Below are 15,999 nucleotides of genomic sequence, written 5' to 3'. Positions count from 1 at the left end.
ATTTACACAGTAACCTGCACACGTTATTTTTCATGAACTGGGAGTGCACACGTTTGTCCAGTAAGAAAATGTGATGTCTTTGTTTCAGGTGAGGGTGGAGTAGATCTCTGCTTCAGTGGAGTGTGGAAACATGACTGAGCGTGCGGTCCGCCCACAGGTGGTGCGGGCAGGTCACGACCGACGCTTTGTGCTGACACGGCAGATGATTTCCTTCATCGGGTGATGATAACGTGTGACGTTGTCTTTCCGAGGTCGGAATTATTTTGGTTCGGTGTAAAATTTTGACTTTTTACGATCAGAGGAAACGAACCCCGAACCTTTATGAGTTTTTCTTTTTGCTTTTGTGACCTTTCGGTATTTATTCTTTCATTTTCAGCACCACAAGTTCACCTGAAGGCTGAGCCTCAGGTGTGTCCTGTGCATGTGGTGCAACACACCATTGAGTCCAGGAGTGAATACAGCACGGCGAGGATGAGGATGACCTCACAACCGTTTCTGTTTCACAGTATTTCACCGACCGGCCGCTCCCCCTCATGTCTGTACTTACATAAATTTTGTCTTTGCTGTATCTCACTCGGATGTTGTTGAGCAGCGTGGCTTCATTCAGGTACATCAAAGAGCCTGAGAGACACAAGCAGGACAAAATGTTACTAAACTCAGCAGAGCAGCGGATCCACGCTGCACATCGCATCATCCATCGGGCCGAGAGCTCAAGTGAAGGTGGTTATCAGTCAGACTGATAACCACCTTCAGCAGCATGTAGCCAATCAGAAACAAGCATAGGTTTACTCAAAGCAGCTGAATTTACAGAAAGGAAAAAAAAAAAAAACAAATAACAGTAACACTCGAGAAATGTGAGGATGCTATAGACACAACAACATCATCATCAACAACAACAACAGCTGTCGGCAAACCAGCAGATTATATGAGAGGAAAACTGCAGTGTGCAGGGTTTTATCAGTCGGGGGCTCATAGGGAACCCAGACAGCATAACATGAAAATACTGCAATAAAGTGATTAAAACTGCACTTCAGCAAAGTAATTAAATGACTGTAGATACTAATAAACAGCAGGGTCCTCAGGGAGGGCCAATGCCACCCCATCCCCTCCCTGTAGATGCACACCTGGCTGCATAAAAAAAAGCTGCATTTTAACGTGCGAATAGCTTTCAATACCGGGTACTCAAACCTCACCTTCTGCAACACCAGGAGAAAAGTGTTTAGCCTACAAGAGGTTCTTTTATTTAAAAAATCGACCTGATTTCCTACCATCTGCAGCTCTTTAAACAAGAAAAAAACTCATTATTTAAGCGAGGAGAAGCATAGTGACACAGTAGGAGACTGTTCTGAGTGGGCATCATCCTGATGGCACTGCGCCCGGTGCATTCCCGGGAAAAGACTGGAAGAACGCCTCATAAATAAAATCTATTTAAAGCCACGATGGAAAATCTGAGGGAAAAAAGAGACGACTTGGTCCGTTAATAAATTTATGAATATCACTGCTGCTTTGTTTAGACTCAGAAATATCAGACCAACGTTTGCTGACGTGCATCCTGTTATAACTCTGTGTTAAAGCTGAATTTAACTCAAATTACAGATCAGCAAGTAAAATTCCTGCAATAAAAAATACTCCTATATGGAACTTTATTTCCTTTTTGATGTGCATCAAGAAAAGACTTTAGACCAGGGGTGTCAAACATAAGGCCCGGGGACGAGAAACAGCTGATCCCAGACTTCCAGAGTAACAGCAGCTTAAGGAGGACGACAAATGTCTAATGTCAAATATCTAAAAAAAGGAGGAGCCAGATCTGTAGGTGGAGCGATGAAGCACAAGTACTCACAGTTATCCTCCACATGTTTGTTGACGTCATCCTCTGCAGGGAAGACTTGGCTCACCGGAGCCAAAAACGTCTGAGAGAAAAGAAAAGAAAAGAGAGATTTATTAACTTGACTTTAAAGTGAAATCAATTCACTCGTCACAGACCTGTTTATCATGAAATAAACTGTCAGCTTAATGTATTTAAACTGAGTTAATTTATACAGAGGGGCTTTAAAAACTCAGTGCATGATGCTGTTGATGCATGATGCAGCTTCGAAAGAGTTCATGGGTTTCTTTCATGTTCATGTTTTTAAATGATGGCTCCAGCAGGGTGAGTGTCATCTACCGGTTGCTGCAGACCTGATGAATTATTTGGAGGCAGGAGGTAACGGTATCAGGGCGACGGGACTGTCCAATGACTGAGACGCAGAAAAATGCCGCGCTGCATTATTAACATCCAACTACTGACTTTCGATCGGGTCGGCAACAATCCCGGCTCCACTCAAACGTCTGAAACCGCCGACTCATTCAACGGTTTCATTCTGTAGAAGAAAACCGAGGACAAAACCCAGACACGTGGTCTCGAGGTCAGCACAACCAGCTCAGACCTGGCGCCAAACTTAGCGCTCAGTTTTGAATTTTGAAAGTGTGAAAGTTAAAAACACAAATTTAATTTCTTAAAAAGAAAAAAAACATTTGATGGTTTTTGCATTTCTGTTGCTCTTTAATGCTCCGTATAATTAGCATTTACCTGAGGGCTCAAACTAAAATTAAAGTGCTCTCTGTTTCACTGTTCCACCTTCGGCTTTCTTTTACTCTAAAAGCTTTGGAGCATTAGCTCTGCACACATGACTTCGAGCTGAAGCGGGCCATGCTGAACCAATGCAGGAGGCTTTACGAGGACATGTGATCTCAGTGTTTTGGAGTGCGGGGGCGTGTGTGTCGTATTCGTGTGATTTTAAAGCCGATTGCTGCCAGCTCCTGAAGGCCCCGGCAGACTCTCACTCCTTTGAATCGGGCTCTTTAAAGAGGTGCTGCAGGCCTCGGCTCGAGCCAGAGACTGACGTACAGCCGATTCATTCTTTCCAGTGGTGGCATGTTCCACATTCTCAGCCCAAGCTGGACAGATTCCACAACACTGCGCCACGTGAGGACAAGGGGGGAAATAATGTGTTATAGCACAGCCAGCTATTACTTCAGTGTTACTACTGAACCTTCCTGGAATGTGAAGACCCCTACAGAGCTGCTTCTGAGCCGGGATCAGTGGACACTTCAAGGCATCTGAACATGAAGAGCTCTGAAATGGCCAGAACCTGACACTGAACCCTAAACTTCACGGGGAGCCAGTGTAAAGAGGACTCGCCTGCCAACAGTGTGGGATGAGGTGTGAGGTACATGTTAGAAGAACAGCTAAATTGGTCCCAGTGAATATCAATGCTCACCATAGCACACCATCAGTTTCCGGCCTTTTCTCCAGATTTCCAAACCCAACAGTCCAGAACTCACACACACGGCGTTCCCACAGCGCCATGCTAACTGCTCAGGGAGGCCTCAGTCAACACAACAAAGAGCCTGAAGCGTTTCCAACTCCCCGGGGTCCCAGTTTGATCAAGCATCTGCTGCATGCTCGGGAGCGAGCCCGATCCACGCAGGCCCTACCCCCAACATCCAATTCCACAACACCACAGGACACTCCCAGAGGTCCTGTGACCCCACCCCCACCCCGATGCTTCAGAGTTGTTTAAGAGGCCTGAAGTGGACCCGCTGCATCAGTGAGACAACACCATAACCAAGCACCTTCTCAGACTGGAGGGCTGGGGATTCAGTCACTAGTACTGTAGTATTTATCAAACAACCTGAAGCAGACTCAGATAAGTACTGCTGTGATTTGGTGGCATATAAATGCAATTAAATGGAATTAAGTTGCTTTTAATGTTGTGGCTGATCAGTGATTTGGATATTAAGGACTGGCTATAAACTGGTGCAACGAACTGGCCAAGTGGATAAATAGCTGGTGCAAGTGACTCGTGGTTTATGGTACAAACAAAGCTAGTCCTCTTCCTGTTTCCAGTCTAATCAAAGCTAATAACTTCCTGGCACTAAAGCCACATCATCAAACTTCATCATCTTATTTCATTCTTGGCGAGAACAAAATAAGTTGCAAAATAAGTAACTCCAAAATTGCCTTTTTAAGTATCTGCTGCAAAAATAACTTCATCTCCTTCAGTAATGCCCTTCAAACAGTTTTGTCCATCTGCAGCTCCGAGGCAGATCAGACACTCTCTGGGAAACAGAAACACAGACAAGGCCGGCTCTTTGTGAGCGATAGTATGACAGGGTCTCATGCTCTCCGTCTTTCCCCTGACGTCCATCCCGGGAGGTCGGCCAGCGAGTGAGCACATCGTCAGACACTGGCACAAACTGGCTGCAGCGGGACAGACGGGACATTGTTCAGATTCAAGCCCAGAAACTCGCTCTGACAGCAGATCAGAGCATTACTGTTAAAATACTGTTTTCTGTGGTAAACCCAGAGAGGGACCCTTCCTACCAGGAAACCCTTTGAAGCAGGCTTTGTACTGCCTCGACCGATAAAACAGATTTACTGTGTTTAAGTTGGGGTCAGAACTGGTTTATCAGCTCCTTTGAGGCAAAACTCAGGGACCCTACTATTTTACTCACATGGCTCCAAGGTGCAAAATCCTCAGGTTTTTAACAAATCCACCTGAGACGGCAAACAGCTTGCACTCTTATACTGATCGACGCCATCAAAGTTTGCACTGCGAGTTCATTTTAGCCAATTTATTCAACGGGCTCGCGGTGCATGCCCACACGCCGTTTTGAAGAAAAGCAAAAAGGACTTTTCTGATGAGCAGCAGTCAGTATAATTACTGATTTTGTCCAGAACTGCAAAGACTCAGGAAAACTATTTTTAAAAACAGAAACACAGTCTAATAGCAGAGGGCCGGGGTTAGCATCATCAGTCACAGGGTTGTCGCAGGCGATGATTTAAGGGTCATCCACACAGGAAGCAACTAGTAGCACTGTGCTGACCACAGAAAGCCAATGACATTCAGTCACTTTAAGCAACAACGACTGAGATAACTGCTGAACGCTCAAAGTGGGCGGATCCTGAGTTAAAGCTTTCTCAGATTACAGACAGAAGACTGAAACAGCCTCCATTAGCGGTCCAATGCGTCAAGTCAGCTACAAAGACACAAGCATCATTTCCTGTGTTGATGCTCTCATCTTTCAGTTACACAGTAAGGTGACTTATCTGACGCCATCGTCACGAAATATATTTTTGTCACGATGAATATCATGAAGCTACTTTGTTAAAGAGGATGTGTGACCAGAAAACCAGAAGCTAGCAGCTCAAAAGGGGCGACATCACTGATGACATGATGTCGCCTCAGTTCTACTCACACCCTGAAATGAGACCACAGCGAGCAACAGCAACACCACAAAGGCTGGTTCTGCTCGTTACGTGAGGTCTCATATTTCATCGTATTTCTTTGACTTCAGCACACGAGTGAGAGACTGATACACATGGGAAAAACTTCATTAATGCAAACCAACACACTGTGTGTGCAGAGGTGTAACGCTCCGAGTACACAAATACATAATAAAGCCATCTGTCTAGAAGCATCTTCATCAGCCTTTACTTGTTCCTCACATCTCACTTCTCTACCTGCACCTCTGTCAGTCGCTCCTTTGATAAAAATAATAAGACACGTATGTCAGATTCATGGAGCTTTTTGGTTCTTCAAATGAAAAACATCTATTTTTACACTCAAGTTTGTGCAAATGATTAAAAATAAAAGCCTTGAAAAGGAGTGAAGGGTTTCTGTGAAACAGTGAAATGTAGCAAGAAGGAGCAAGAAGGATACAAATGCTGAAGAGGAATTAATTATAATGAATATATATTAGAAGGCCAGGTATGGCCATAGGTGAGGTAAATAAAGGTCAGTCCCAACAAAATAAAACGTTTATGTTAGCTGTCAGTGTTAGCTTACTTTTACTGTTCCACTAAAGATGGAAGAATGTGTGCAGTAAAAAAATACTACTGAAGCAGGTACCGGGTACTTTTAAGGTGGAGTGTCTCCTCGTGTGTTTTATTGAATCCATGAATTGTTGTGAATCACTGAATACTTGAAATTCCCCAGTTGTAATTTTCCACCCATAACGGAGATCATTTCAAACTGGTGTGACATTTAAAATACATTTACCTGGAATCTCTCTGTAAACGCAGAGAGGCCCCGTTTATGCAGTCGTTTGCAGAGCAAATGTGCAAAGATCAGGGGCACAGTAAAAGGTGGAGTAAATATTTCTGGATAGAGATGGTGAGGAGGGAGATAAAAACCATAAAACTGGCTGTGTGAGCGCTGAATGACTGCTGTAAAAACTACTGCAACTCATTCCAGTAAACGGCCAGAAATCCAGTGAGGCCAACCTTGTGCAACATCTTTTATTCAGAGAAAACATCCAGTAACGAGAGCCACTCTTAAAAGAACGCAGGATTAAAATCACTTTTCCTGTTTAAATATCACTCATGACTCAGGCAGGTGTGGAAACACACCTATGCGGTTCTGTGTTTTACAGGCTGACAGTAAATCAGTGAGGAGCCTCTTTAAAGAGGAACGCTGTCACTGCCAAGGCCTCTCGGAGGGGGAAGATTAGTGAGACGGACACCGAGCTTTAGGGGTTACCACAGCAACAGACTCTCAGTGACATTAAAAGCTTTGCTGAAGGCGATTCAGCACCTGATGCAGCAGAAAAGCGAATCAACGGAGGCGATATCAAAGAAAGCGCGTTTATCTTGCTGCACAGAGCCACTTGGCTTCTGATTAATCAGCACTTGAGCACCGGAGGTGAATCTCAGAGTGAACAATGCTTTATTGCTTCCAGAAAGGTGGCCTGAAGCCCCGCGAGCTAAGTGGGACATTAAATCATTAACACGCAGCAGGTGAGAGCACATCAGATAAACCCATCAAAGAAGGGCCAGAGCGGGCCGATCGATTCAAAACCATTTTCATCTCACTCATTCTTCTTCAAAATAAAAGAGGAAGGCATAAAAAGGCTGACGTAGAGGTGATGAAGCTACAGCTAGCCGTTTAAGCCTTTGCTTTGTGTTATTAATACAACGCTGACGCTTGGAGGTAAAATAAATGTCATCCTTCCAACCTGAGTCCTGTTGGGAAATTGGGAACGGTCTCGGGGTACGAAGGCAGGCGAGTAAATAAGTCTGCAGTGCAGTAATAACTGCTCCTGTAAAGCAGGTAACCCTCAGAGTTTGCTCACCTTTCCCTTCTGTTTGAGGGGTTCGATGGTGAGGCTGTCAGCTCCGATGTCTACTATGGTTCCCAGCTGGAACCCGTCCGTTGGGTGTGGCGCCCACACCGGCTTCCCATCCTCCATCTCGCCGCTCTGAAGGCTCTGGAAAACATGACACACGACAGTCAGCGGCGCTCTTTCAGCTCCAACATGCAAACATTTCTTTCTGTTTAAAGCTCAGTTGGCTCCTAGTGTGTTGCCTTGATTGCACCTCAGCTCCTTGGTACCCGTTTCACTCAGCAAACCATAAAAATCCCAAACAGCCAATCACACAACACTGAAAGGATGCTGTACTCATGAGTGACATGTAGGAGGTGTGCCTCTTGTTTTAAAGTCTGTTTATCTCACTGCACCCTGATGACTTGCATTTCAAAATAATCTTTATTTATCGGACACTGTGCCACGATCCTCTGTCTGAAACAGTTTTAGCCCCTCCCACTTCAGCCCAGCCTTCTTTTGATTGGCTGCCCCTCACAAACAGAAGGCTTAAACAGGAGGTGGGTGGGGCCACCTACTTCACTGACTTCCAAAGATATTTTAGAGCACAAACTTCGTTCCTGCATTTGTAACAGCCACGTTATTAAACCATTTTGTGTCTCTTTAGTTTATCAATGAAATGGACATCAAGATTAGAAATATTCATTATACTACAGACTGAAACACAGACAGCACTGACTCCGGGCTTTCTGGAGCTTTTCTGACAGCAAGCAAACCAATTCCAGTGTTAGTGAGTCAAAGCAGCAGCTGATCGCATTACAGCGGCAACACAGGGACAGAAACTCCCTGAAATCTCATGATGCACTCACAAATCTAGAATAAAATATAGAAGTCGGTTAAAAGGACATTCCAAATGTGGAATAAATAAAGTATTTGTCTTTAGTTTTAGTCATTAATAAGATTAAAACTAGCACACAAAGTAATGAAGTCTGAACGTTAGCATTACTTAAACAATAAAAAACAAACCTAAAATAAACCAAAACCGCTCTGGAAACTGAACACAGTCAAAAACAAAGGCCCAAAAATTAAATAAAGGACAATAAATTTACAATAACATCGCTGAGGACAAAGCAAGGCACACCAGTGTTTATATTTTATCAGATTTTATTGATTGACAGCTGTAAAAATGATGATTTGCAGCTGCTGTCATTCAAACCTGAAACACTTAAAAAAAAAAAAAAAAAAAAATCACAAAAATGACGCACTTTATAAAACAGCAGTGTAACGTTTAGGACTTGTTAATCCTCGTTGTAAGAAACAAAAGTTCAAAAAGAAAAGTTTCACAAAATATTCTTTTCCCCACAGACTGATGTGATGATTTCCATTTCTTCCTTACAGCGTTCATCGCACGACCACACTAGCATCACCACATATGTGTGTCAGCATACAGTATAGTATGTCGTGGAAACCCCTATGAGTACAGTAATATGTAGTGATGTAAACAAATGCAAGCTGATGGAGCCGTGTAGCTGCAGTACATCATTCCTGTCCTCTCCGTTGTTTCCGTGAATACGAGCGGCCGGAGGCAGAGCAGACCATAAACTACCAGCATGTGTGAGAACCTGACGGTCAGCCTCGCAGGCCAGAGCGTGTTTACACGCACACAGCACGGACTTCCAGCTCAAAAAACACTTTCTATCACACTGAGGTTTTAACCTGATGCAGAATTGATGCATTTGTCACATTAAAGGAAGTACCGGCGATGGTGTGGTTACAGACAGCATACCAGCTTCTTCTGTCACAGCAGCTCTCTGCACGTCCTCCTTCACTACATCCATGAATCATCTCTGACCTTTGTCCCACATGTCCACACCATCTCAGCCTCAGCTGTACCTGATGGACTCATTTCCAATTCTGTCCCATCCTTGTCCTCGCAATGAAATGCTAACATCTTCAGCTTTTAAATCCATGACACTGTCTCTAAACCACACATCACATTAGTGGTAAAAGTTGCCTGAAGACAATGACTGACCTTTGTGTAGTAGAGCAAAGAAAAAAACACATAACACTGATCTTAAAAGTCTGTTTGTCCCTTTGAAGTGACATTTCTGTGCAAGTTTTTATAATAAACCAGATTATAAAAACTGCCAAAGAATCATAATAAAAATAGTAATGTTAGTGTTTCACAAAGTTAGAAACTCTTAAAAGGACATGACAAATCTGCTTCCTAAATCAGTGAACATCCTGCCGTGGGAACACGGAGACAACTTTGAAAGCTCTAAAGTGAAAGCTTGTGTTTCACTGGAGGATGACTAAGCATCATCCCAAAGCTTAAGAAACACCATCGAGGAGCATCGTGACCTCGCTAAGAAAAAAAGAGGAGCCGGGCGGGGTGAGCAGCCAATAAGAAGCGAGACTCTGAGCCAGCTCGTTTCCATCCACACAGCTGCGACCGTCACCCAGCAGCTCCCTGCACACACGGTGGCTTCCTGCCAAACAGCAGCAGGCTTTTCTCTGGGAACTTAAAATAATTACCCCGCACTGTCTGAGTGCTGCACTAAGAGCCCATCAAAACTAATTAGGGATATTAAACCATCACAATCCCAGTACAATGAGCCCCTTTTATCAGAGCAGCCTGGACGCTGCTGTAATTGGAGACCAACAGGTGTGATCCCCTCAGGTGTTCACTGTGATGCACATTTACATAAGCAGAAGCAAACCCGATCACACCGCATGCACGCTCCCAAGCTGCACGCTCAAATACGAGGTCACGGGGTCAAACTGTGACCTTGTACGTGTGCAGTATTATTATTGTTGTCACTGGAGAAAAAAAAAAAAAAAAAGCGTAGTTATCAGCTGGGACTCTAGGTCACAGTGTGCACTTCACTTAATGCTAATTCCTCTGTTTGCAGCAGCCCGAGGAAGGATTCATAGGTATGCGTTTCAGGCCTCTTGTTCACTTTCAATGAGGTGACATCACGTACTGGCAAACTGAAATGTGGGTTCTCTGGCTTGTTTGCAGTGGAGAGAAGTTCGAGCACGGCCGTTAGCCATTATGAAACTATCCCGAGAGAGGCGGGCGGGGGGTAGTTGGTCGTAGCATCTGGCATCAAAATGAAGTGGAAGTTAATGACTGCAGTGAGTAATCGCTGTGCTGTATTTGATATAAGGCAAGGCTCATTCAGCATGCTCATCAAAGCCTGTTGAAGCGCTTTGTGAGTGAAGAGACACCTTTAAAGTAACACATGCACGAGTCCAAACATGAGCCCCGAGGCACAGCAGAGCCAGCAGATTAAGGGTTTGGGTGTTAACTTCAACTACTTTTAGAGGGAAGGCAGTTTCAGGTGTGCTGTCCTTGTGTAAACTGCTCCAAGTTTAAATTAAACTTTTAAAATAAAAGCCAAACTGGCAGCTTGGTTTCAAAGCCAAAGGCAAAGATGTTTTAATTAACCACACTTTCGTTTCCCAGGTCGAATTAATTAGTCAAACTGTAAAAGTATAAACCAAGTAAAGACGTTTGCCTGAAGTGCTGCTGAGCAAACAGCTGGAGCCGATGGCCCGGAGAAATGGACAGACGGACGCTCGCCGACTCCTTCTGCTGGCCAATGAGGGCGAAGGTAGTGATCTACAGATAGGACCTCACCCACGACTCTGCGTCCAAAAGCTCCTCGATCAGGACATTTAATCCTGCAGCTGAGAAGGAAGCTGCACTTACAAATGGATGACTGATGACCAGGAAGTTCATTAAAAAAAAACAAAAAAAAAACAAAAAAAAAAAAAACTATGAGGTCATCCAAACAGACTTCCTGATGGCACAGCTTTGAACTACCAGTAACTGATTCGGACGTTCAGTTCTAAAAAGGTCAAATATATTATTTAAACTAAGAATAAAAAATAAAGTTCATTTTTCAGACTGATCTAAAGTGTCCAGATGCTACAATTGTATTTTATTATATTATTTTATTTTAACCTTTAATACCTGAAACACAAGAACTTTATTAAAAACAAGATAATCTTATATTGATGAAGTACTTAAAAATAATAAAATATACCCAAAGTATTACAAAAAAAGCACTTGTTAAAGTTCAGATAAATGTCTGCTGATGTTATATAAATGGAAACGCATAACTACACTCGACAACAGGCTAAAACAATGTAACCTTTTTAATAAGCACACTGTAACATAAACTGTAACTTTGTGAAATTATTTGGTCTATAAAAGCTTTAAAAAAAAAACTTTATAGTGATATATAGATAGATATATAGATATATATAGTCATGTATTTATATATATTGTTCCAGTCCAGCACTAGCTGCCAGTCAACATTCACACATCTACATTGTAGAAGCCTCAAACACCAAGTGACTGACAGCAGCACAAAGTGTACAGGAACCTCAGGACTGTACAGCAGAGGCTCAGTCTGCCACAGCGTCTCACAGCAGGTTAATGAAGGCATTCAAAACTCCCACAGGGAGCCTTCACTCATTCATTCCTGTATACTGCTGCTGCGCTGCTGCAGGGCACTTTGGCTTTGAACCTCGGCCTCTAATCGATATGATAATTTTCCATTATGAGTCTAACACTGTCTGCAATCCTCCAGAACAATCGCACACACGGCGGGTCACACAAAGACAAGATCAAACCTGCTACAGCGGCTCAGCGCAGCCTGCACAGACCATCAGAGACACACCAAACATCTCCTGCAGCTCACAGGATGTGATGTAATCACCTTTAACTCAGCTGAGCTACGGCAATAAAAACTGCTGAAAGATCAAAGAGTGATCGTTCCACTTAGTGGGACTGAGCTGTGTTTGCCTCCCTGCACCCTGGGAAGTTTTCTATAGTATTAATAACAAAAAAAAATATATATATATATAATAATAATAATAATAACTAGCACTCTAAAGCTCAAGCATTAATCTGGTGAAGCTGGAAGCTGTTATTAAGTTTCATATTTTTAAGAAGTGGTAACAATTTATATATTTTATGGTTCCTGTACCTGAAAACGCTCCATAGCACCGCCTACAAAATTGCAACAAAGAAGCTCCGCCCAACAAGTCAGCCATTTTTACCAAAGAGGCATGTCAGGCATGCTTTGTGCCATTCACAGCTGCTGTACTTTACAGAGGTGGGACTCGCCAGACACCCCGCGATACAATACTAGCACAAAACTTCATTCACAATACAACATTAATGCAATTTAAACATTCTGCGATATGCTGAGTATTGCAAAAGCAAATCCATATATGTTTTTATCCAATAAAGTTATCTCACTTCAGTTTTTTTCCCTGCAAAATGACACAAATGTGTCAAGCATACCAATACTGTCACTAAAACCTGCCTCAGGACAGTCAGTCTGCACTTCCCCCAGAGTTTTCTCCAATCCCAGGACTCTAACAAGTTCCAGATTTAATCAGATCAACATATAGCAACATGATTTAATTCGCGGGTGCTCATCAATGCCACCCAGGAAGTGATGTGGAGCTTCTTAGAGCGACAGCCAACAACAGTCCAACAAGTCTGTGGAAACTGATTGGACTGCAGTTTTAATTTTGTCTGGAGTTTTGGTTTTTTAGTTCAGTCTTGTTTCTGTCCTTTTATTTGTTATTTTACACTATATTATATTATATTTGTCACTGGCAAATATCATTTCAGATAGCTGAAATAAAAACTGAAAAACTACAACTAACTAAAATGTTTTTGTCCACACCTAGCTACTTTTAAATGTATAAAATCTTTGCTGAAATCTGCAAATTTGTGTCACGAAAAAGATTACAAATCATTAAAAAAAAAAAAAAAAAAAAAAAAAAAAAAAAAAAAAAAAAATCACAATGATCTATTTGTCATCCCAGCATGCAGCTGGGATGTGTAGTTTTTCCAACGTAAACAAAGGCACAACGTTTACCCATCACAGCTGAAAAGGTGATCAAACCTGCTGTTGATCAACTTTATTTCCAACGGTAAGCCCTTGGAGAAACGAGCCTTACTGCTGACTACATTAACATTAAACTGACTCTGCAGCTAATTTTAGACTCTGAACGTCGCACTCGATAATTGTTGCTTTCACCACGGAGCTCACAAAGCTGCGGGGACGACTGATCCCTCCCGTCTGAAGCAGCTAATTAAGAAAACCACAAAGTACCAGCGACAGCCGGCCAGCAGCAGAGCTGAGCCTCGACTGCAGCGCTCACCGTCACATTAATGTTTTTGGGGTTTTTTTCTAGCAAAAGCCTGAAACTAAAAGGGCTGAAGCTATTTCCAGCTGCTGCCCTAAATATTAAAATCCTGCATGGAAGTGTAGCTCCTTAGCTAACCAGTCTCCAGCTGTCAGCATCCTCTGGAGCAGGATTTCCATTAACAGAGTCATTCAGACGAAACATTAAAGACGCAGCTGAGAGGTGAAGGACTGCTGATTGTTCACATCAGACCATCATAATAAAAAGCTGCTTAGAGTGAAAACTTTGAATAAGAAGAAGAAAGAAAGGAAAACAGGGAAATACAGGGAAGTGTATTTAAAGCAACTCGCTGGACGAGTTTTCACCTAAGTGCAAATAATGAAACTGAAATATTAGAAACCGGCCACTTCAACGCTGCTGCACGATGAGCATCCTAAAAATAAATGGGACACACCGAGGTCGCATCATGACAGATACGCCTGAAATCAGAGTAAAAATAACCTTTACTACTTTTTATAACATTTTATAATAAACACGGTAATAAAATATAAACCAAAGTTATTAAATATGCTTAAAAAACAGAATAACAATAAATTAATGTTTAGTTTTCATTCATATTGTTCAAATGTATTCTATCATGTTTCACACAGTGAACTTGTCGTGTCATTAGTGTGGTGCATAATTGTTCACATAAGTTGCATATATGCAATTCAAGTATTTCCCAGGTCTGAGAAGCAAAGCGTGAAAGGACGAGCCGGGGAAGCTCCACTGCCTGCAGCAGTGTATCAGAACACGGCCCTCTGCTCTATTAATGTGTCAGCTCATGTGTGACTCCCCTGATTAATAAAATGTAAAGCTCATTTTGCAAATGACGGCCCTTATTCCAGTCAGAAAGGAGGATAGAGAGCGCGGCACGCTCACCGGCTAATGTTCTGTCAATCACAAGTCAGCCAGTGAGTACACGCCGGATAATCCTGTTTTTAAAAAAAAAAAAAAAAAAAAAAAACACAGTATGACCAAGATTCACAGATCAAACAAAACAAGTTTCTCACACCTGAAGCCTTTTCATCCATGTCTTATACCGTCTGTGAGTGTGCAAGCACAGTGGCAATGTCCATCTATTATATACAGTCTGTTTTTCCGTAAATCCAGGCAAACATCTTGAACTGAATGATTATTATTACACACAAACACTGCTTTAGCACTTCTAACCCAGGAATTCCCGCACACAGTCGCAACAATTATTTTCACCTAGAAGTTAAAGGAAACCCGGAAAGCTAGCAAAAAATTTCAATCACACAATGAGGAATTTATTCAGACAAAAAAAATATGCTGTCACAACCACAAGCCTCAGTCCCAGTGAAGCTGATATTAATACCACCAAAGACAGGATCATATATCTGAGAGGTGAAGGAAGAAAAGAGAGCCAGCACAAAAATAATCAGAAATATAGAAACACTGTTACATCTACAGTTTGGTTCACACTGAGATATTTTTTATTATTTATTATAGAAACATGAATTAAAAAGGAAAACATCCTTAAACATCAGCAGACGAGCCCATTAGCAGCTCCATGACTAACAGAAGCCGCCATCAGCATATGAATGATTACCACTACATTACATTAATGCCTGTTATGGAAAATACTTATCATTTATGGATGCTATATTTACCAAAAACAAAAGGTGCTCTTTAATGTTTAAACACACGCTCAGAAAAATGGATTTTACCACCATGGCGTCCTGACCATTATTTTTACATAACAAACATAAACGTCTCACGGCTATTTCGAAGAAGTGCAGTGACTTAGTAGTTTGAGGTTACTGTTTCCAAGGTCGGAAACTTTATACCCACATTATTAAATACGTCCGAATCACCTCATTTGATCAAAGAAGCGTCGTTTCCCTTTATTCCAGTCTCCAGTGAGGAGGCTGACACACCTGCTCCTCAGCCTTTCAACTTCCACAACAAAGAGGTTCAGTATTTGCTTACAAGCTGAACATCTTTCAGAGTTTGCATATTCAAACATGCCGATGGTAAAAGAGCAGACAGTTGTTTGCTCATCTGAATAATGAATAAAAGCGGGAGAACGCGATATGATGTCAAACAACAGACCAGCTCTTCGTGGTTAAATGACTGGAAAAACATCCTGATGCAGGACAAAGTAAAGGGTGGAGTTACCACCATGCCACCGGTTTCAATGTGGGCACCAGAGAGGATGTTGGACTATACTGGTGGCAGTAGGGGTGTCTGAATCATTGGGGCGTAAATAAAGGTTGTGAAAACTTCTCTTTCCAGTGTGCAGCTGCTTTGAAGCAGACGAGCGTGGTTGAGTGGAGCTGAAGTAGATTTTTTTTGGTTTCCCCTGTGATGCAAAAAGCGTTTGATTAGGTCTGTCAGCCGAGCCTCGTTGTGAGACCTGAGTCACATCATAGCAGGAGGTATTTTTAGTCCACAGACTGTTTTCTTTGCCCTATTGAGACGTGCGCCTTTGTGGTATTTGTGCTTCTGGTTCGTTTCAGCTTTATGCAGCCACATTAGCAACAAATCAGAGCTGCGCTGTGTTACAGACCCCAAAGGCTGAACACTCGACAATGCCAGGGGCTAAACTGGGTGTGAGGGCACCTTTAGAGCACAGCTGGTGATCTCTGCTCTGCATTCCTGGATGTGTCCGGTTTTTTTTTTTAACTCTCACGAGGCAAAGTCATTAGCAAAATAAAGTTTAAAGAAAACCCA

The 15,999-nt window shown here is 42.5% G+C and overlaps 1 protein-coding gene across 6 annotated transcripts in view; it reads right to left on the bottom strand.

Annotated features, from left to right (window-relative positions):
- Positions 1-15,999, bottom strand: part of myo6a (myosin VIa) — a 158,789-nt gene that overhangs the window by 127,735 nt on the left and 15,055 nt on the right. For all 6 annotated transcript variants that reach the window (XM_040017657.1, XM_040017658.1, XM_040017659.1 and 3 more), the window contains exons 2-4: positions 7,117-7,251; positions 1,841-1,910; positions 548-621 (exon numbers count right to left, since the gene is read on the bottom strand). In XM_040017657.1, the coding sequence (XP_039873591.1) occupies positions 548-621; positions 1,841-1,910; positions 7,117-7,233 (261 nt within the window). In that variant the 5' untranslated portion in view covers positions 7,234-7,251. The remainder of the gene's footprint in view (positions 1-547; positions 622-1,840; positions 1,911-7,116; positions 7,252-15,999) is intronic.

This window comes from Simochromis diagramma, unplaced genomic scaffold (genome assembly GCF_900408965.1).
Source record: "Simochromis diagramma unplaced genomic scaffold, fSimDia1.1 OVJJ01000802.1, whole genome shotgun sequence".
In the NCBI taxonomy this organism is placed as follows: domain Eukaryota; kingdom Metazoa; phylum Chordata; class Actinopteri; order Cichliformes; family Cichlidae; genus Simochromis; species Simochromis diagramma.
This window is presented reverse-complemented; position numbering and strand designations above follow the sequence as displayed.